Source organism: Oryzias latipes, chromosome 3 (genome assembly GCF_002234675.1).
Source record: "Oryzias latipes chromosome 3, ASM223467v1".
NCBI lineage: Eukaryota > Metazoa > Chordata > Actinopteri > Beloniformes > Adrianichthyidae > Oryzias > Oryzias latipes.
Genome location: NC_019861.2, coordinates 26,483,756 through 26,505,775, shown reverse-complemented (window position 1 = coordinate 26,505,775; position 22,020 = coordinate 26,483,756). Strand labels below are relative to the sequence as shown.

Below are 22,020 nucleotides of genomic sequence, written 5' to 3'. Positions count from 1 at the left end.
TATTTATGCATGTCCCCCATCATCAGAAAAATGCCACATAAAACATGTTAAAAACACCAAAACACGATTTTCATCAGAGCAGGTCTCTAAAGCTGGGATAAAACTGTGATAAAGTCAGAAGAAATACTAATAAAAGAAAGCTGTGTGTGTCCTTTCTCTATGTCAGGCCAAAACTAGCCGCACCCAGAGGCGACGCGGTCAGACGTGGCTGGTGACACATGCAGCATTTTAATGAGTCTTAATAAAGCAACAGGACAATAACAAACGTTTCCGAGCCTCTCGGTCCTGACAGTCTGATAGAAGTACTTAGTTTGACCAATGTCAACTGAAACAAGCGTGTTTGCTTTAGAACACAAGGTCAAACTGCTTTCATCTAAGGCCCCTTTGGCTTCACAAGTTTTGAGATTATTAGATTTAAAACAGCTGCAACCTAGTCACTGTTTTGATCAAATTGAGAAACACAAAATGAGGATTTCTCTGACCTCCAAACTCTCTCACTTTATCTACCTCTTGCTCTTTTTTTGTCTTTCTGACGCCAGTGTACACTTGACTGGTTTATCATGCTTCCTGTTGGTGAGATTGAGTGAGGCTGGCCAGGGAAACACAGGAAGCAGATGAAGTCAGTGGAAGGGATCAATACCAATAGTTTTAGGGAGGTACAAAACAGTGGAACCCTCGGCCTCTCATCTGAAAGTCTCAATACATAAAGAACTCATGGAATTAGCTTGTCTAAAACAGACAAAAATCGAATTTTCCCTAATCAAAGAACTTTCCTGCCTAATTGTGGTCATTTTAGTTCAAAAATCTAAAAAACATGAAGCAAATGTTTAATTTAGAGTGCTATTACATCAAAGACTTTTAAATAAAATGAACAGGAATAAATACAATGTAGAAATAAATGTAAATGATAAGAAATCAAATCAAAATTATCCAACTATCAGTGTGGAAGAATGTAGTAAAACATGTTATCAAAAAAAATAGATGCTAAATTTATTGCAGTTTCTCAGCTTTAGGAGGCATTTAAGGTAATGAGTAAAAAAAAATGAAACACTGTGGTTAAAAATAAAACAGATTGTTTTCGCCCCTTTTTGCCTTTGCTGCTAAAATAGACTTGTCTGTCATAGACATGGTTGTTTTGAATAATGCTGTGACTGCCACTGGAAATAACAAGCAGAAAGTATAGCAATTGATTCGATGAACAGTTCCCGGCTAAACCTCAATCCCGCTCTGGATTCTGTTGTTAGGTGTAATGAATTTGGGCAACAGCTGTCTTCTGTTTTATTTTTACTCCCAACTGAAGCCTTTTTGCTTTGACTTGAGTTCTATTTTTGCTCCGATCACCTGAGGTGCTTTGAAATGGGTGATGACAGCTATTCCTCGGATGAGAGGTGCGACTGTGAATGCAGACGTTAAGTGAGATCATCTTAACACTTTTTTTTTTTACAATGCTAAGATAGAAAAAAAACAAAATCCCAGTGGATGAAGCAAAATTCCATCCATACCAGAACACATACAGAGAAAGAGCTAGCACCTGAAAATACGTTTTAAACTTTAAAATAATTGAGGATTGTTTTTGCAAATATTTACAATGTTTACATTTTATATATAAATTCAACATTTCAGATTTTCTTCAGCTTTTCTTGATATTCATATACAGATCCAAAAGGAAAGATTCAAACTTTGAGAATGAGACAGCACTAAATGGGAGTGTACAGATAAGACTTAACTAAAGTGGCTCAAATGTACTCATCACAGTTTTAAAAACACTTCTGATTTATGGCGAACAAACCCAAAACATTTTTATTTCAGCAAGGCCAATTCGGATTTTTAAAACAATGTCATTTATTTTTGTTTGTTTTAATCGTCTTGTTTTGTTTGTATACAATTTTTATGTATTTTATACTAGATATTTGTTCTGTGCTGATGTCAACTGTAATACTACACTATAAACAGGTTGTAACCCTTGTGCTATCCTAGGCACTTTGGGAGTTGGGTCATCTAGACCCACTAGACAGTGCTCTGAACCTTTTTTCTTCAATGATTTGTGAACCTCACTGGTGTCCATGGATTACATGAAATCTTTGCACCTTTATCCACCTTTGTCATGGTGGGGAGAACACGTCAATGTAAGGGTGGGGTCATCTAAGATAGCACAAGGGTTAAGTAAGAATAAAGAGCAAACTTTGAGACTAAATCCAGAAGGGTAAAAAAAGCACCTGGGTCAACTCAACTCAAGAAAGTCATCTCGCTGTGTGTTCATGTTCTTTTATACTCTCCCCGGGTCCTCTGCAATTTTCAAAGCTGCATTAAAACAAGGAGAAAATGTATACAAAAATATAAATGACTACAACTGGAAAAAAACAACACATTTTACATATTTTTTTGAAAAGTTAATAAAATACTCAAAAGAGCAACGCATCGGGTCGCCTCACAAAAGCAATTGTGTCACACAAAGAATCCATATTCTGGAATCCGTATCCCAACTCTCGATGGGAACCAGGCGGTTGAAGGGGGTATCACCTAAGCATAAAGTACATGCTGAGTTTCCCTGATTCTGCCACATGGCATTTAGTTAATTTTACATTTCAATGGCTCCTCATTACCAGAGCAAACGCATCACTGATTACAGCAGATCATCAAAAAAAGGAGTTGGCCCTGAAGCATTGGCAGCATGGACTCCAAAATCAGCAAAAGCACAAAAGTTTTTCAAATATTCCATGAATCTCCAATAATACTAAAAGTTTTCAGAAGCAAAAGATTCACCACTCTTTAATTCAAAAGCTAAACATGCTAAAAAGCTATTTGAAGTACTGTTTTTTGGGCCAAGTCTCTGAAATGCAATCATTTTCCTACCTTAATGTTGTTGGCATGAGTTGTTGAATAAATAAGTACAGTACTGTTACTTTTTTATATAGTTTTGTGTTAAAGCAGGCATGACCATGGTCATGTTTGACTCAGATCTTTATTATTTTTTATTGTGTTGTTGATGACAAAAATCAACTGTAGTGTGGTGAAGAAAACATGTTGTTTTTAACTCTGAACTTATAAAAGACAAACACATATAAATGTCTGAAGTTCTCACCATGTTCTATCAAACATAAAATCTGCTCATCTTATCAGGCCGTTTGTTGGTAATTCCGATTTTAAGGTAGTATTACATTGTGAAAAACAGGCCCTTTGGAGATAAGTCAAATATTGGAAGATTTTCTTCAAATATCAGACAAATCTACCAATGAGGTAAGAAAATTGGTCTTACCAAGAATTCTTATCTGAAGAAGAAATTTTACATGTCTTCTTAAACTATTATTTTGATATTGAAAAACTTTATTGAAACGATTATTTTAAGGAGACAATTTTTCTCTCAACAATAGACTATTTGCTTTCTTAAGATTTGCAGTCCAGAATTATACATTTTCTTAAAAAGGCATAACATTAGCCGCTGTCCTGTAATGGATATCAGCACTTGAGATAAACTCCCACACTTGCTTGACGAAAGGATGCATTCCAAAAAGATTTTGGATCTTTTTTTGTCATTTCACCACAGGGTAAAATGAAAATTGTCTACCTGGTGCTGGGCCACCCAATCCCAGAGCAAAGGAAAATATGATCTGAGCAACATATAATTAAAATTGGATATGCTAATGAAGAAAACTTCATACTGATGCATTAAAAGCAGATCTAACTTTGATCAAACAGTGGGGCTGGCACATTGCCCTCACGGTAAATGTGTTCGAGCGCTGACCTCTTGGCCTGTCTGCGTGTTCTCCTGTGCATGTGCGTGTTTTCTAAAAGGAGTCCTTCGACAGTTCAACAGCACAAAGTGATGGATGGACGTTAAGGCCTTTAACTTCCATACTATGTGGGCCAGCAGCAGCCCCTGAGGCAGAAGAATTATGGAGCCTGGGAGATAACAGGAAGGTTGGTCACCCCCTCAGCACATAGTCAAACGGCTTCCTTTGCTCTTTAATTAAATAAGAACAAATTAACTCAGCTGGGTGAAAGCCTTTTGAGCAGACCGAATTCTACACGGAAATGAAGAGTAAAATGTCAGCTTTGCCCCCCTCTTTCTCCCACAAAGTTTAAGACATGCATTTAGATGCATTTTTGCAAGATGACCCATAAACTTTCTATAAAGCTTTTTACTCGTATTCTCATATCAATTTTACCACAAAATCACCGTGGCTTTGGAAAAATGCTGTTTTTTTCCCCTCCCAAATATAGGATTCCTTTGGCATGAAGCCGGAGGGTGGAAAGGGGTAGCAGCATTTGTTTTTTCCTCTGTTCCCCTCTTGCTCACTACAGAATTAGATGAACCATCTGGTGTTGGTACCTAACCACAGATTTCTTACACATTTGGAGCAGCCATATCAGTAACATATGCTTCTGTCTCAGCGTCTGGCAACCACACGTTTATGACTGAGATGGGAGGTGACATCACTCCACTGCTCAGGTGCTCACTTGTAATTGCATTCTGGGGGTTCGGGTGGTCTGCTGGGCCAGTCTGGCAACTTAAATCTTATTATTTTTATATAGCCAAAATATAATCAGTTTTTTTTGTTACTTTCTGTTCAGCTTTCACATTTGCTAGTAGCCATCAATGTGGAATCTTTTCCTAACCTTTTCAGGAGCATCTCAGAAGGATTCACCGATTTTACTGTCAGTTGGAATTGGTATTGGACTTGCAATTGGTTTATTTCATGCAATCAAAACAAAAATACTCAAATAAATAAATAATGAAAGTAAAGCATAGTCAGGGTGGGATTACGTTTGCTTCCTCCTGCTCCATTTCAAGCAAATCATCAAAAACATTAACATGGCAGTTCTGGCAATATATAAATTAAAAACTTAATATTTAATGGCTTAAATCTGTCATGATCTGTATGTAAAAGAGCTAATATGTCTATTTATGACTAAGAGTAATTGAGATATTTAGATTTGTATGTGGATGTAGGTGAATTTTCCAATCAATTTAATAACTAATTATCCTAAGTTTGATATATCTCTGTTTGGGTATATACAAGTATTTCTGTACTTTCTATCATTATGTTTTATTTTATTTTTGATTGCTGAAAATAAACCGTTTGAGATCATATTTCTAATAAATCTATACATAGATTTATCAAACGTCGAATAAATAATGGCGACTTAATTGAAAAGAAGAAAAAAAACTAAATTGATTAATTGAATAATAATAAATGATAAAAATATGAATGGGGGACCTTCCTGTGTGGAGTTTGCATGTTCTCCACGTGCATGCGTGGGTTTTCTCTGGGGACTCCGGCTTCCACCCACCGTCCAAAAAAATATGCTTCATAGGTTAATTGGTTACTCTAATTCTCCCTAGGTGTGAATGTGAGTGTTGGATTTGTGGCCTTGCAACAGACTGGTGACCTGTCAAGGATGCCCCCTGCTTTTGTCCAACAGTGGCCGGGATAGGCTCCAGCAACCCTGTGACCCCGAAAGGGACAAAAGGGGTTTAGAAGATGAATTAATGGGGGCAAAAAAGGTAAAAGAGATACATATTCATATATAATAGATATGTTTGTACTTATACATACAAGCCAGGACACATTGAATCAATTTGTGAAGCACAAGTGGAATTTACTCTATTTTTTCTGATGACAGACTTATAGTAGTACAATCTTAACAATACTTTTTTGAGAGTTTCAAGTAGAGATGCACCAAAAAATAAAAGACTGTTAAAAATTGCCAACCGAACCCCCCCCCCCAAAAAAAAAATCAATCTAAAAGAAGTGAGCAAACAAATAAAAGCAGCTTGATAAGTAGGTGGGGAGGGAAGCAGGCTATGAAAGTGCTGAACACAAGCTCATGCCATCTTGGTCCTCCCAGCATCTTTTTCAGACAGGAAGATGGATGGGCCCTGCTCTAATAATAACTATACTCCACTTACCATGGCGCCAAAACCGCTAACACTGCAACTGCCCCCTGAAGCTAGGTAGAACAACCACCTACCACAAAATGTTCCCCACTTTCCTCCAGACAGGAACACAGAATTGGGCAACAGGACTGCAAGCGAGTGCTGGTAACCTGTTTGCCAATCTTCATCCCCTTCTAAGAACCATGTATATGGTGAAGGTGCCTCCTATCAGTGTTTAGATGACAAACTTGTTTTGCCATTTTATATAATCACAACACTGACAATTTTGAGGATGAAAAAAAGGTGATATTTAAGTAAATATGAGGGCAAAAACCCAAAACAAAGATGAGAGATTGAGTGTGTTGTGAGGTAAAAAAGAAACTGACAGGTTAGAAAAGGAAGCAAGAATGCAACAAAACAGAAAACAAGTAGAAAAGTGGTGAAAGAGAAGAAAACACAAATGTGCAGTGCCATCAATGAGAGAGCACTATTGTTCCTAATATGGTGTGACAGTCCAGTATAAACTGGAATATGAAGTGAAGCATGATTACCGAGGATTAGATAACAACCACTATGCTGTGCAGAGAGAAGGCTTTTCAGGCGTGGCCTTGTTTCCTGACTCTCTTTCTGGGTGCATGGATGCTCTGCGCGTTGTGTTTCTGTTCATGCATAAAGACATATATGCGTTCAGAGGGGAGAAAAAGAGCAAAAGGACCAGGGGTCGTGAGTGAGTGGCTGCGAAGCGGCTGTGTAAAGCGAGGGCAGTGCACTACGGGAGAAGTAGCATTAAGGTCAGCTCCACCTTCACCACTCTACAGGCTGTGATAAGTGAACATGCCTGACAGCAGGTGCTTCATCACACAGTGGCAGCTTGACACAGACGCCTTTTCTCTTGATTAATTCCCCCTGCTTCCCTTCTGCTAACATGCTGCATTGTCAAACAATTATGAGACAAAGCTCTATTGAATTATCTCCTTCTCACAGCATGTGTAGATATGTAGTCTTCTGTTCTTTCATCTTAGTTTCAACATCAAATACATATAAACACAGGCTGGTGCATAAAATGTGTACAGAACTTAGGCTTTAAAAGATGATGCAGTCGGATTTTTGCTCTTTTTTCCTTAGCATCCCCCTTTCACTTGGAAGGAGTAAGTGGCCAACCTTCAGCAACACATCCCCACACTGATAGTAAAAAAACATGGGCACTTCCACCAGTGAACTCTCAACCCACCAATACGAAATCTCTACATAACTAGCCAGCTAATGCATGTTAGAAGTAGAGTGGTGGTGGAAGAGGGAGTGAATGCAATCCACTTCCCCAGGTGGAGTCAGCAATTGATGTCATCCTGCTGCTGATCTCTTGGCTCCTCTCAGCTTTACTTCATCCTTTCACTCTGATGATAAAAAAAAAACATCCATCTGAACTGGTTTCCCAAAGATTTATTTTTACTATTTCAATCTGTAAACCCACTCAGACATTGGCAGGACAGTGCTTGATCATGACCCGACAAAGTCAACTCTCAGGTATATTATGCCAAAAAAGCTGATCCCGGAAAACTGTCCAGCCAAAAGGAGACTGATGCAAAACATGATGATGGTGCACAGGATCAGTGATCGTGAATGTCATTGGAGGATCTAATGGTTGCGGTCTGTTTGATAGGAAGATCAATACAATAGTAAAAAGGAGGCACAAGCACAATCACAGAAAGCCCAGCTGTGCTGAAATCCACATATTGAAATACGGCTAAGTCCTGCAGACCTGCAGGCTGAAGGATCTATCTATGAAATGCAGCAGCAATTGCTCATTTACTCATTGGTATTTTGCCGTGCAGATGATCACAACAAAGTCACATCAGAATCAGAATCAGAATCATAATCTTTTATTATCATTCTGCAGAGCACAATAAAATTTTTTCCAGCAACTCTCGATATAAAAAGGTAGAATAAAATAAAATAAGAATAAGAATAAGGAGCTATATAAGGCATAAATACTTAAATACTGTACAGTAGAAGGCATAAATACTTAAATACTGTACAGTAGTACAGTAAATGGACTGACAACTGATGAAGACTGTTCTAATCTGACACATTAGCAAAAAATACAACTTTTTATTATCAATTTTAAAGTCCAGTCAAATGTTGAACCCAACATTTAATGAAAACCTGTCATTCTAATAAAATAAAGCTAAATTTAAAAAAGAAAGTTTCATTAAAATGCTATTAGGATTTCTTTTATTGCATCTTTCCAAGCACAATTTAATAGAAGCCCTTATTGGCAACAAAATCATAAGTTGATTTTTAAAATGTAGCTTTATGTAGAAGTATGGCAGTATGTGTATCTCTGTATGCTTCTCTCTAGAGAAATGCTGTAGGTAAAACTGTCTCCAATTTTTTTCAGACAGTTATGTTTCCAAGTCTTTAAAAATTCACTGGATGTGTCTCAAGATCTGTATTTCATTCAAGTGGAAGGTAATTTTTATTTTGCAACACGCCCTACAATCGTGTCCTTAAAGCTTACATGTTTGATCAATAACTCGCTGTCTCTCTTTGGCTCTTCTAAAGAGTGTCTTTAAAATTTTCTGCAGACCAACACAAAACGTTCCCAGCTGTCTGCAGGTTCCTCCTGAGCGCTGTCACAGCCCCAGACCCAATGATCTGTGGCGTTCACTTTGCATCAGTCAGGTAAAACATTGATTTTCCATCAGCAGAGACTGAAGGATGGACACCTATGCTATTGAGCTGTATGTTTAGATAAGGCTGGCAAGAATGAATTGCATACTATTGCTGCCACCTCCCCTGAAGTCTGATGTTTTAGTCAGGTAATTACCTCGGGGCAAAGATGACAAGCTCTGAATTCTAATTCAGTGAAGTAAGTCATTTTAATCTAAACCAGGGCTGTCCAAACTTTTCCAAAACAGGTGAAAATTTGAATGGGCCGGACTTTGGACATGCCTGATCTAAACATACTTCAGACATGGGATACAAGCACTTGTTGTTTACTATCGTTTGTAGGGCTTTATGCTGTTTTCTGACACAATGTAAACAACAGTAACTTACATCACAAAGATTCATGAACTTTGAGGGAACATGAAGAGTTGATCTGCCTGTCAAAGCAGAATGACCATGAAGCTCATACTCAGGGAGAGGTTCCATGTCAGCTTTAAAAGTTCTGTTATGGAAGAATGGTAGGATTGAGGAATGGTGAAAAAGCCAGGAAACTGAGAAACAGCAGGACAATTGGGTTCAACCATACAAACTCCGAAGTGTTTTAATTCCAAAAAGTTGTTTGTTTTTGGTGCTGATTTGCCAAGGAACACACAAGTTTTGTTTAAGCAGTAGCCTTCAGCCTATCTGACACATAACTGCTGGCTCCTTTACCAGACAAAGCAATGTGTTGCCGACATTTTTTTCACTTGGCTAAATTACTACATATTTGAAACAAAAATCCCAGATTGAGAAATTCCACTCACCCCTCCCTGTTTTCATCCTCATCTGCATTGGAAAGCAGCTGTGAACCCGCCAATGAGAGGTCCAGAGCGGCCAGGGGTAAATCTCTGTAGCCAAAGCTGACCAGCTGCACCGGAGGAGCCAAGCACTGGTTCTCGTCGTCCACCGGCTGAGAGATGATCTCCAAGTCTGACAGACCCGCTTGCTCCACGTCCCTAGTCAGATGCCAGCACACCATGATGGGCACACAAAAGAGACAGAACACACAGTTATGACAAAAGAAAACTACAAATACCAGCAATGTGGATTTAAAACTGACATAAAAACTGTTGCCATATGCGGTTATGACTGATTTTATGGAGGAAAAAACGTTACTTTCACACATCACAGTGAAATTACACCACAGGACTGAGTTGGTTCTGTATAGATAACAAAAAGGTTCAAATCCAAAAATGAAAATAATACTTCAATTATTAGGTCCAGCAATTTGACTAAGAAAACCTTCATATGTACAGAGCTGGCTTTGGCAGTAAACACAGACACCTACTAGGCACCAGGGGCCTGTTTCAGAAAGGAGGTTCAACCAACTCTGAGGTTGAACTTGAACTCTGAGTTGGTCAATCGGGAGATTAACAACTCTGAGTTTTCTGTTTCAGAGAAGCTGATCCGAGTTAAGTCAATCAACTCTGAGTGGACTGATTCGGAGGTGAGCGTGCGCACCGCGACTATAAGAAGCCATTATCAATGGAGCGCAGATATCACGAGTCACCATGGCAACCGTGAAAAAAAGAGGTCTGCGTATTTTTCGCCAGCTGAACTTGACGTGCTGCTGCAGAGTTACAGTGAATATGAGCACATATTCCGGAAGAAAAGCAACACCGCTGCATCTGCAAAACAGACAGTTAGCGTGGGAAAACATAGCTGCTCAAGTTAATGCCTAAGTTTGCATTTAAATCATTGTTATAAAATATTGGCTGTAATAACTTTTTAAATAGCGTACGGTGTGAAATAAAAAATGGCGATATTTAGGTGTACTTTTGAAGTGTTATTCCTGGTGTAAATGCATGAAATGCTGCATACTGTACAGAACCAATCTGGGGGGAAATGCATTTAACGTTGGTAATGTTTAGAGGACTTTTTTGTTAACCTTCCCCTCTTGCAAACGTTAGTCAGTTTAATATTAATACATGCAATTGTGTTTTTAAAAGTGAACTTTTGTCTACTGTTGAACCTTTCGCTGCGCGAAGGCTTCTCCTTTCTTTTCTCTCTTCTTTCCGACCGTGGTCAGAAGCGCAGGGGAGATTTCCTTCAGGGCCGAAGGGAATTCTCCTTCGGGGTTCACTTCCCGTTCGAAACCCTCAACCTCCAGAGCGGATTAAGAATGACTCCAAAACGGTTATTCTGAGAATGACACCTTCTCTTTATTTAACTAAGTGCTCCGTCCTCCGAACACACAATATATTCCCCGCACACACCTCTGCTCCGTGCTCAACCCCCCCCCATCTGCACCTGCAATCGCCCCTCCCCTTGTCTCTCGTGGCTCGCACCCCGCTCAGCACACACACGCTGCAACACTACCCTTGTATTGATCAAGTGGTATAGGTGTATGTGGGATTAAGAAAGTAAGCAGTGCTAGCAAATTGTGTTTCCATAAAATAATTGTTACATTAATCTAATTCAATGTCCCTGATTTCATTTTCACGTAGATGCAATCCTGCAGGAATTAAAATAACATGGCAGCAGTTAAAAGTGAAAAAGAAATCGAGTCTTCTCAAAATCTTCGTAAATGTAATTCTCTATGAATTAATGCAGCCTCCTCGTCTATTGGGTCCTCCAAAAAAGAACAAGCCATTCTTGTCACTTAGACCGTCTCTGTGTGACGGACATTTGGGCAATGAAGGTTAAAGCGAAAAATACCGCTTCGTCTTTAAAAAGGGGAGGGGACCGGCATAAACTTTGAGTTTGGAGAATAAAACCTGCTCCCGACCAGGTTAGTTTCACAGCATAAGTAACCATGGATACGGACTCCGAGTAGAAGTTACCTCTCTTTCAGAAACGGGTTTGACTTACTCTGCTTTCTCTGGTTTAACAAACCTCCCATTCTGAAACGGAAAACCCAGGGTTTCCCTGATTTCAGGGTTAATGCACTCAGAGTTTACACTTAACCTCCTTTCTGAAACAGGCCCCAGGAAAAGGAAATTCCCACCATCAGAAGACCAAACAGGTTTAGTGCTCTACTCTCACAACCATCCATCAAACATAAGCAAGGCAAAAATAAAATCACCAAAAAAAAACATGATTTAACTCGAAGGAAGAAAAAAATTGCACAATGCAATGACAGTACTTAAGTACCAAAAATATAAGCTTTAGAGGAACTTTTTTGAGAATTTGTTCACCAAAATTTCATGACTCTTAATGCTCTTTGGATTTATTTGTATCCATCATATTAGATTCAGCTTTATGTGTTTTCAAACTACATCATTAGATGACCTTTTGTTAAAACTTTTTTGTACAAAATTAAATCCCTGCATTTGTATCTTTCAATTTCACATGTTAATATATATTTTTGGTGTTTAATTCAGCCTTGTTGTGTTTCCCTAATCATATGTTATGTTTAATATCCATCTCAAGTCTATTGCATGTCTGCTGTGTGAGGATAGTGCATTGTAATTTGGATTTTTTTGTGATACTTCCTTTTTTCTTGTCATGTTCTGTCTGCAAGTCACACCAGGTTCAGGTTGTCAATTTTCCACACCTGTCTTGATTTGTGTTAACGATTGTCAATGTCTGGTTTTTGAATCTTCAATCGGGTCACCTGCTTTGTCGCTATTTTTGTTTTGCCATGGGTTTTATTTTTACCCAATGTTTAGGTTCATTAATTAAATGTTCAAGTTTCTGCCACCAAGCCTGGACTTCTGCTTTTAGGGTCCTATACATATAGTTGGGTCCTATAGTTCAAGGCGTACTGAACTTGTTGGAAAAACAAAGCTATTTATGCCAACATGCTAAGCTTTCCTTCCTTGCTGTAGTGCATGAGAAATGTTTTCAAGTCTCTGTAAAATACAGTTCTGGGGGGAAAAAATGTGTGTTCACTCCAAAGAGAATCTTTAAGTTTATAATATCATGAATTTACAAGTGTGTTAGATATGGTTCAAAATTGGCTAAATGGTTTTACTACAATTGCAAATTTTCAGACAGAGTATGGAGCATAGGAATTTTTTTTGAAATGTTAATTTTGGGTTTTCCTAACACAGTCTTTAATTGCATTTAGTTTTTTACATAAGTTTTTCTTCTAGGTTAGCTTTGTAATAAAGACTGTTGACAGGCAGACAAATATGCATGCATTTTTTGCTGTCTTCATACAGTGGAAGCAAACATTTACTCTTGACCAGCTACAGTCATCAACCATGACATCTGAACACACCACGGCCGCCCAGTTGGAAGCCAGCAGCATGCAGCCCCGTGTGCCCACAAGCCCCATCTGTACAAAAGCTGGGCCATCTTAGCAGCTCGTGGAGGTGGAAACAAATGCTGAGTGCATCTGCAGACTGACTGTGTGCGCCCTGTGGTGTGTATTTTTAGACCAGAGCAGATGCTGGTGTATCATGTCTGCTGTGACGTCATTGCTTCTCCCTTTGTCAGCTGAGTGGATCCCCACTCTCCTTCAAATGTCAAAGAGAGTCAGGGACAAGGTGGACGAGGAGGGGAAACAAGCAGAGTGGGGGGGTATCAAAGGTTATGCAAGAATGAAAGGTGACGGTGGAAGCAAAAGGGAATGAAAAAGCAAATGACACAGACAGGGAGGAGCACAAAAATTAAGGAGGCATATGGAAACAGAAAGTGGATAAAACATTGAATGAGGAAGTACAAACAGAAGAGGGGAGGGACAAAGAAGATGTTCACAGCAGATACGTCAATGAGATTTAAAACACATCAGACAGTTGGAAAAATGGCAAAAAGTTATTAATATTTGTTTAAGTAACACACATTGCATTTACAATTTGTTTTTGGAAATGTTGTGACAAAACCAAACCATGGAGATCCATGTTACACCTGATAAACATTAATCGCCCACTCCAATGAAAATCATGTTTTTGGTGTTTTTTAACATGTTCATGTGGTATTTTTCTCATGATGGAGGACATGTATAAAGAGTATTTCTGAGTGTTTTCTTTATTAAATCATTGTGAAAAAGGCGCAGACACCGCAAATGTTAGTTTAGGGGCATGAAGAGCTGTAAGCCAGCAGGAGAGAGTATAAACAGATGGATGATGTGAAATGGGGGCGGGCTTACTCCATACCAATGTCCCCCACCCACAACTCAGAGACACATTCCGAACTAATTCCTGCCACTCTGCAGAAACTATATCCTAGTAGACGACACAGGTTTCTTGATTTACTGGCTAAAAACTGCATAATATTAAAAGACCACTTTTGCAATTGATCAAAAGATGGTCTAAGTAGGATGTCAATGCACTCAAATTTAGAGAAATCACATGCATTTACATATCATAACCGGTTTCCAGAAACAGACAGTAGAAAGTGCTCTGAGGAGGTCTACACTGACAGAAGGAGGCTGTCAGCACTGGCTGAAGACAATCTTATCTCCATTCTGGCTGTCACCATAGTGATGGGAAGTAAATAATCCAGTAAAACTATATCAATGTTAAAATGTCTAGGCGTGTAAATAAAAGATTTGGGTTTTTCACTTAACTTTTAGACTCTTGCTTCTCATTGTTGACAAACAAAACAGACCAAAAGAGCTGTGCAGTGTTGTTACCAATGAGCTCACAGAGTCAGAAATCTTCACTGATTGAACTCATTTCCTGAGTTTTTATTTTTATAGTAATATTAAACTTTATAGGCAGCAGGGATGCAACAATTCCTTTCCCCAAAGATTCAGCTCACATGTTGACGTGTGAACATTTTTGGAGCCAACAGGTATGTTTATAACATTTGAGTGTGTGTGTGGACAGGCCCCGTCACTTCTAGATTTGAATTACATCTGAACCTCACCTTAATGATTATAAACATCCAGCAACTTGTTGCTTTATGCTGCTTCATGGTTTTACCCCCCCCCCCTTTTATAATAACTTTCCTATCACACCCCTCTCTAACATCCCTCTCTTCTTCCCTCCTGTACTTTTCCGTCCGGTCCAACACAAAAATGTTACAAATATGATTAAGATGAATAAAGTTTGGCTTAGATGTTTTGGCCTAAAAATAAATAAATAAAAATCACATAATGTGATTTTCTGGATTTTCTTTTCTCATTTTGTCTCTCATAGTTGAGGTATACCTATGAGGAAAATTACTGGCCTCTCTCATCTTTTAAAGTGGAAGAACTAGCACAATTGGTGGCTGACCAAAATACCTTTTTGCCCACTGTATGTTTTTTTTTCTTTGTAACCCTTGTGCTATCTTAGGCACTTTAACGTTGGGAGTTGGGTCATCTAGACCCACTAGACAGTGCTCTGAACCTCTTTTCTTCAATCATTTGTGATCTTCACTGGTGTCCATGGATTACATGAAATCTTTCCACTTTTATCCACCTTTGTCATGGTAAGAACACGTCAGTGTAAGGGTGGGGTCATCTAAGATAGCACAAGGGTTAATTATGCAAGTACAAGCCGAGCCACCCCTCATCCACAGAACAGCTGCAGGTTTGGCTCTTGTCCTAAACAATCAGAATTGTACGCATAACTATTTTTGACAGACACAAGCTGTCTGAAGCCTGCTGGACCAGACTCTGCAGTGATGGAACAAGGGCTCTGCCAGGATGACAATTACAAAACTAGGAAAAGGGTTAGGGTTACTGAAGTTGACTGATTTTTATGGACACACAGGGAAGCTGCTATGAGTCAAACAGTGAATGACTTTTTTAAATGATATTGTAGATTATTACATTTTGGTTTAATCAACACAGCTTGAGCAGATTTTTGCTGAAAATAAACATGTCCCCCGAGAACCTATACTGCTTTCTCAGCGTAATAGAACTTGCCATAGTGTATTAATATATCACAGAGGATTAGTGTGTCACCTTGTTTGTATTATTACTGGAAGTGAATGTGCCAAAACTACGAGATTATAAAGCCAACCGTCTATCAGAGCAGTTAACTGCTCCAATTAAAAGTTACAGGAAAGGCTAATACTACTTTAAGGACATTGTATCCATTGAATATTACTTTGTGATCATGTGACCCATGTTGAACATTGCTGTGTCAAATCTGAAGGATATAAAATGCATCTATTCTTTCTGCACTAAATACAAATACATTTGGGTTCAATTTATACAAAAACTGACCTTTCTGGATGTTCTTATCTAACAGAAACAGCCAATTGAAAAATTCTAAAACAGTCTTTCATGGAAAGACTAACAGGAAGTCCAACTACAGAAGAGATGCCACGGGACAGAGGTGATATTCAGGGGAGCAGGTCTCCCTGAGGGTGGGAGATAAAATTAAATGGTAGACTGTAGTGTTGAGAGCCAGGTAGAAAAGGCCATTATGTGACAACACTTGCTTAAGGGATTTCACTGACCAAAACAGAAGGTCATGTAAGTAACTGAGGGCCAGCTGTGCCAAACAATGTTCCGCCTCTGACGAAATGCCTGGCTCAGGAAGCTCCTGACTTACTGATAACTTGCAAGAAGGCATGGGACCAGAGAAGAAAAGGCAATTAGTTGGTTAGATAAACATGTGTCCTTCAAACAGCCTAAACAACAGCAATTATGGAGTGATTCATGTGATGACAAATGATCACAGAATCATCAGTTTAATATTTGATTTAATTAAAATCTCATAAATTTAAAAGAATCGCAACACTTCTGTTGAAATTCAAAAAAGCATAGTTCTTTTATAAGTTTTCAACTTTAATTACTTTTGAAACTCAGACATATTGTGCTATGTTTTTTTATTTTTTTGCTTTGATATTCCAAACATGAACTAAGAATAGTTTAATATCACTTTCAAACCTGCAGGAACAACAGAAAAAAACATCATATTTTGTGACGAAGATATGAAATCTTATCTTTGAAACATCAGATAAACTCTATAATAGTTCAAAATGTTTTTGTAAGATGAAGTTTATAACTGTGCCTGACAAGAGTACAAGACCTAAAATTTGGCCAGTAAAGAGGTAAGACAACGCAGATGTTCCCTTCTCCCAGCAGCTGGCAGCAGAAGCTGAATTCCCCCTGTATTAACACAACAGATTCATCTTTTTATGACCAGAAAAATCAACTAAAAACCATAACAACTTTTGCCACATAAGACAACAACCAATCAAACCAAGAGGAAAAATATGTGTTGATATTTTTTCAATTAGTCGAGTAATTCATCACTTCATAGCAGATTTTGTGGTCACAGGATTTTAAAACAAAACTCTTCTTAACTTATATAACACCTCTTTTCTGGCTTTACCATTTAGACCCTACGCCACTCCTGTCTTGTCTACATGAGATCAAAGATTAGATGGCTGTAAGATTTTGAGTTTTAATGACCAAAAAACAGAAGTGATAGTGTTTGGTCCTAACAGTTCCTGTGACCCCTCTGAAGGGAATTTAGCGTCTCTTGGCTCCACATGTTAAACAGTCTGTTTTAAACTTGTGTTTTAAAATGGATGATGATTTTAAACTGGGCTCACATCAGCTCAGAAGTAAAGACCAGCTTCTTCCAGCTGAGCCGGTTAACTAAGGTGAAAATAGTACTTTGAAACATGTAATCCATGCCTTCATCCCATTCCGGCTGTATTACTGTAACTCCCTTTACTTCGGGGTCAGCCAGTCGTTCCTCTCACATCTGCAGCTCAGAACGCTGCTGCTCATGTTCTGGTTGGAACACATTACAGCAGTTCTGGCTTCCCTCTTCTGGCTGCCTGCTAATTTTAAGTTCATTTTAAGATTCTTTTATTTGTTTTTAAATCTTTGAGTTGCCTCGCCCTGCCTTACCTTGCCGAGTTTCTATCTCTCTGCACTCCAGCCGGGTGTCTAAGGTCAGCTGATCAGCTTCTCCGTTAGGTAGCGAGGTCTAAATGTAAGTGTATGTGTGAACAAGCCTGTGCTCTGAAGTTTTGGAACATTTTGCCGCTAAAAATTAGACAAGCGTCTTCACTAGCCATTTGTAAAACTTAATTCAAGACTCGTTTATGTAGCAAGCATTTGGTCCAACATTTGATTTTGCTGTTATTTTACATTCAGTTTTGTGTTTTTTTACTTTCAAGTTTTTTTATTATGCTTTTAATTACGGTACTTATTTGTTTTAACTACCGGTATTTTTATTATGTTTAGCTTTTAATGAACAGCCCTTTGTTCAACTTTTAATTGTGTTAAAGTGCATTATAAATGAAGGTGATATTATATCTGGCCAGTGGACATTAATGAAGTCTACCAACCTCATTACTGTTTTTACAGATTAGTTTCTGATGAATTGGCGGACTGCACAATGAATAGTTTTAGCGCCGCAGTGACCAGCGTCTTATCTGACCTTTTTTGATGCGAGCCGGGAAAGACACAGGAGGCACAGAAACTCTTGGAGCAGAAGTGAAACAGCAGAGGTTTGTTTTTAGAACAGAGGTCCATTGACCTTTTTTACACTATCTCACAATCAAATTTTGGTCTCATTTCTACAGAAGCATGAGTAAAATACTTTTTTCTAATTTCTAACCATAAGAAAATGACTTTTTTATTTATCTTTTAGACTAAAGGTTCCATAAAGTGTAAATTATCTGCCCCGATCTAGACATATGTGAGTTCAGCTGTTTTCCGTGTGGTTAATTCCCAGTAAAAACATTAAATGACACAGAAACACCAAAGGAATCACATCTTATTTCTGATATCCTTTAAAAGATAGGGAGTTGTTAATAATAATGCATCTTATCCAGATTTTTATGTGAAAAGTTAGAACATATATGCATTAAAGTAAAAAGAAATGAACTCCTTAAAGAAGAGCTAGTCCTTATGGCATCAGGATATTGGGGCACTTGTGGACAGTATTTATTCCCAAAAGGCAGAAACACACCATATGCTCATCAATTTTTCACTCTAAAAGAAAAAAAATAAGTTCAATCTCCCACTAGTGTGCAGAAAAAAACTGTATGAACAGGATTGTGCCGAGAAAGATGAATGATCACATCCAGCTCAGAGGAACCAGCTCAGTCCAACAGCTCCCTGCATACTTTGCACATGAGTATATTATTCTATAAAGCTCAAGTCAGGCGACACTCTATTTTTGTCCAGCAGTACCTCAATACAAAAAAATAAAAGTTCTGTTCTGATAGGCTTCAACTGATGTACAAATTAAATATTATATTAGAAAAACAATACAACATAATAGATTACAGTTTGGCATTTACTTAAAAAAGGAAATACAGCTCCAGGTTAACACCAAAACAAAGGGTTTATTAAAATAATCTTGGAAAATGGAAAATAAATTCTTATCAATCTAAAAAAAAGGTCACTTTGAAATCGATGAAAACAAATAAGCCAAGGTGAAAACTTTATTGGCATTCCTCCATATATCTGAAGTACAAATAAATTAACCATAAATATTTGCAAGCTCAAAAAATGGCAAAAACAATAGATTAAACTGTACAAACAGAGATTGCTTAAAGTGCTTGTTCAGTGAAAGATTCTTAAAAAAAAAAAAGTTTCATTAAGAAAATTGCAACCTAACTTCAGTTTGCAAAGATGTATTTGAGCAAACCTCAAAAGGACATCAAATTTGACATCATCGGTTCAACAGCTCCAACTCTACTGGATATGACTCATGCAAAGGACAACGATCATAGCAAGAAATCTATGAGAAGAATTGAAAGACATCAGTCAGGTTCAGATCTGTGCCTGATCTGTATGGATCTTCACAAAAGCTAAACATACATAAATAAAAATGCCTGAAAACTTCAAAAAACTGAAGTTTTGTTGAAAAAATGTGATACGTCAAAATGTTAATCCAAAAATGTAACACACTTGCAAAAACAAAGTTTGATGCTAAAATGTAGCTGTAATCTGTTAATGCCAAGGTACTCATGCCTCCATTCCTTTTTTTTTACTTCAAAACAGAAACAAATATATTCAACTACTATTTAATTGAAATATTTATTTGTCTTCTTTTCATCTTGTTTGTGTTTTTTGCATGGGTAGCTAATGGGAGTCACTCTGCAGAACTGGTGTTCTCATAAAAGCCCACATGGAGATACAATTTGGGGCCATTCATCTAGGTCAGGGAGATGAATGCAGCTAGTTAACAGGAGACAAACTTCATCCATACAATAGCAGAACAAATATTATTTTTTATCCTCTTGTTTTTTTTAACATAAGATGATGCCTGTCACATGAAATGCACAGCATAAGGAAGGAAATTCACAAAAGAAAGCTGGAATGGACCCATAGGTGGACATTTTCCTCAAAAAGTACCATCACAAATACTATTAGTAAGGATAATTATATTAGTAGAAGTATTAAAGGTTCAAAGGAGTCATCAGTGTTTATCAGTGCTGAACAAATGCTCTACAGTCAGAGCGATGCAGGTGTGTTTGCATGAATTTGCATGTTCATTCAGACAGATGAGGGTCAGCAACACCTCAATGGGAACTGTGTCTGGATGAGTAAATGTCGGTATTGTGCAAAAGAGGAGACTGAGTGACTGCAGAAGAGATGAGATCTTTGAGAAAGAGCAGTTAGCTGGAGCTAATAGTAACAAAAAGAAGAGAGTTGCACATAGCGTTGTTATTTATCACTACATTTAAATGATAGGTTTTTGCAAACAAATGTGAAAACAAATGTTAAATTGTGGTGCTATAAGGAGCTGTGTGGCAAACATGGTGTGTAAACTACTTACTCAGCATTAGCCATGATGATGGAGGGTGTTGGAGATGGAAGCGTGGTGCTGCTCCACACAAGATCTTCACTCACTTCTCGTTTTAAAGCTGAAGTTCACCTTCCGGTTTCATAGTGAACCTGAGAAAACACTTATTGCCACTTACGGAGCAAAATAATCTAATTTCATACTCTATTAGTGCAGGTCTATGTACTTCTTTTTCTAAAAAAGGTTAGGTGTTATAATGATAAAACAACAACCAAAAACGATTGTTTTTAAAACTATTCTTTTCAGTTTGAACTTTACTTTCTGTATCTTTGACACTTTTAGGATATACCAGCCAAGAAAAACTTTTTTTTCCCATCAACTGTTTGCATCTTTTACCAAAAACTTTTCCAAAAAAGTTCCAATCTAATTCTAGAAGTGTAAGAAGAGAAAATGCCAACAAATTTAAATTTGAACTCAAAGTAAAAAGCAGCACTTTTAGTGCCTTTACGCATAAAGCATTGACTGTGTGTGATTTCAGCTCTCTGCTCTGCAGAGCTGAACTTCCCACGCTCTGGAGTCGGTAATAATAGCTCCATTTTTAAAACTACACCGGTTTACTTGAAGACACTTGATAGCTGCGTGTGCAGAACCCGAGGTGCTCCTTTCGTGAGTGAATTGAAAAGGGCTCACCTGTGTGAGGCGTCCATTGTTTGGGGGTAACCGTGCCTCCCGTTGCCCCCTCGCTGACAGCGATATCTCCCTCAGTCAGTGGGGATAAGAGTGAGTGAGGCAGCAGCGGCGGCTGCAGCAGTGCCTTCCCCCGCTGCTGCGTCGCGCTGCGTGGATTTCAGTGCAAACCCGAGTGGAGGCTGCAGCTCAAACGCAAGGAGCATCGTCTCTCGGCATGTTAGCCTTTAAGAGCTATCCCAGCGATCGAGCGAGGGCCCTCCTGGCCGTGATGATGGCTGGGGGGTGTGGGGGGGTTGCTTGTTCCAGATGCAGAAGCGGGTCCCGCTCCCCCAGCCCAGTTTCCCCCGCGTGCGCAGCGGGGAACCCTCCGAAGGAGCTGTCCAGGTGCTGAAGCGAGCCCGACCAAGTCTATCGAATGCTCTCCGCGGCGAGAAGCGGCCGGCACGCCGACAAATTCATCCAGAAGCAGCCAAAACATTGACGTGCTCGTAACGGAGACTGACATGAGCCTGTAAATCGTGTGACATTTGCATCGTTCCGGTCACGACATAGCAGTCTTAAACTAAACCACGGGATGGTTGAGCGTGCGCATGTGAGAGGAGATGGATGTGTTCAGATCCAGGTCCAAATCCTAAGCCAGCGGATTCCTGCCACAGATGGATTTGTGAGCTTCACGTCTGGATAATCGTTCCTCTCAGTGTCATAATGTTCTTTTTTTTTCCTGCTTTCCCAAAATAAAATACACTATGGGAATATAAACTGCCTTCACGGCAATTGGCTTAAGCATTTGCCATTCACTAGGATTAACCAGTCGATGGTTAAAGCCCACATCAATCAATCTGAAGCTCTATCCCGTTTTTTAAAACAAGTGTAAACGCGGAATACTGACTGAGTAATTGGCTGAGGCTTCAGTGCGCGTAAAACGCAAAAAACGCGCATTTGCATTTCTGTTTTTGCGTGGATTGAGAGCACAGATTCCGGGAGGAGCTGGACTGAACGGTCTAAAAAGGAGCCAAAAATCAATATTGTTCATATCATAGAAGAGAAGGACTTTGGGATATCTAGAAAACTGCAAAAAAAAAAATGTAAATTCTTCACAAAAACATTGTCAGAATCTTTTTTTTAAATAATTTAAAGGTGTTTTTTTTACAGAGATGCAATTTTCGCATTAAAAAGTTAAAGCCCTAATTTGCATTTTTTAAT

The 22,020-nt window shown here is 38.6% G+C and overlaps 1 protein-coding gene across 3 annotated transcripts in view; it reads right to left on the bottom strand.

The window, feature by feature from the left end:
* Positions 1-22,014, bottom strand: part of LOC101174011 (transmembrane protein 266) — a 35,575-nt gene extending 13,561 nt beyond the window's left edge. For 2 of the 3 annotated variants that reach the window (XM_020699890.2, XM_023953572.1), the window contains exons 1-2: positions 20,818-22,014; positions 9,349-9,540 (exon numbers count right to left, since the gene is read on the bottom strand). In XM_020699890.2, coding sequence (XP_020555549.1) covers positions 9,349-9,540; positions 20,818-20,834 — 209 coding nt within the window. In that variant the 5' untranslated portion in view covers positions 20,835-22,014. Of the gene's footprint in view, positions 1-9,348; positions 9,541-20,160; positions 20,280-20,817 lie in introns of all 3 variants that reach the window. The other variant, XM_020699894.2, reaches the window with a different exon arrangement.
* Positions 22,015-22,020: the final 6 nt, after the last annotated feature.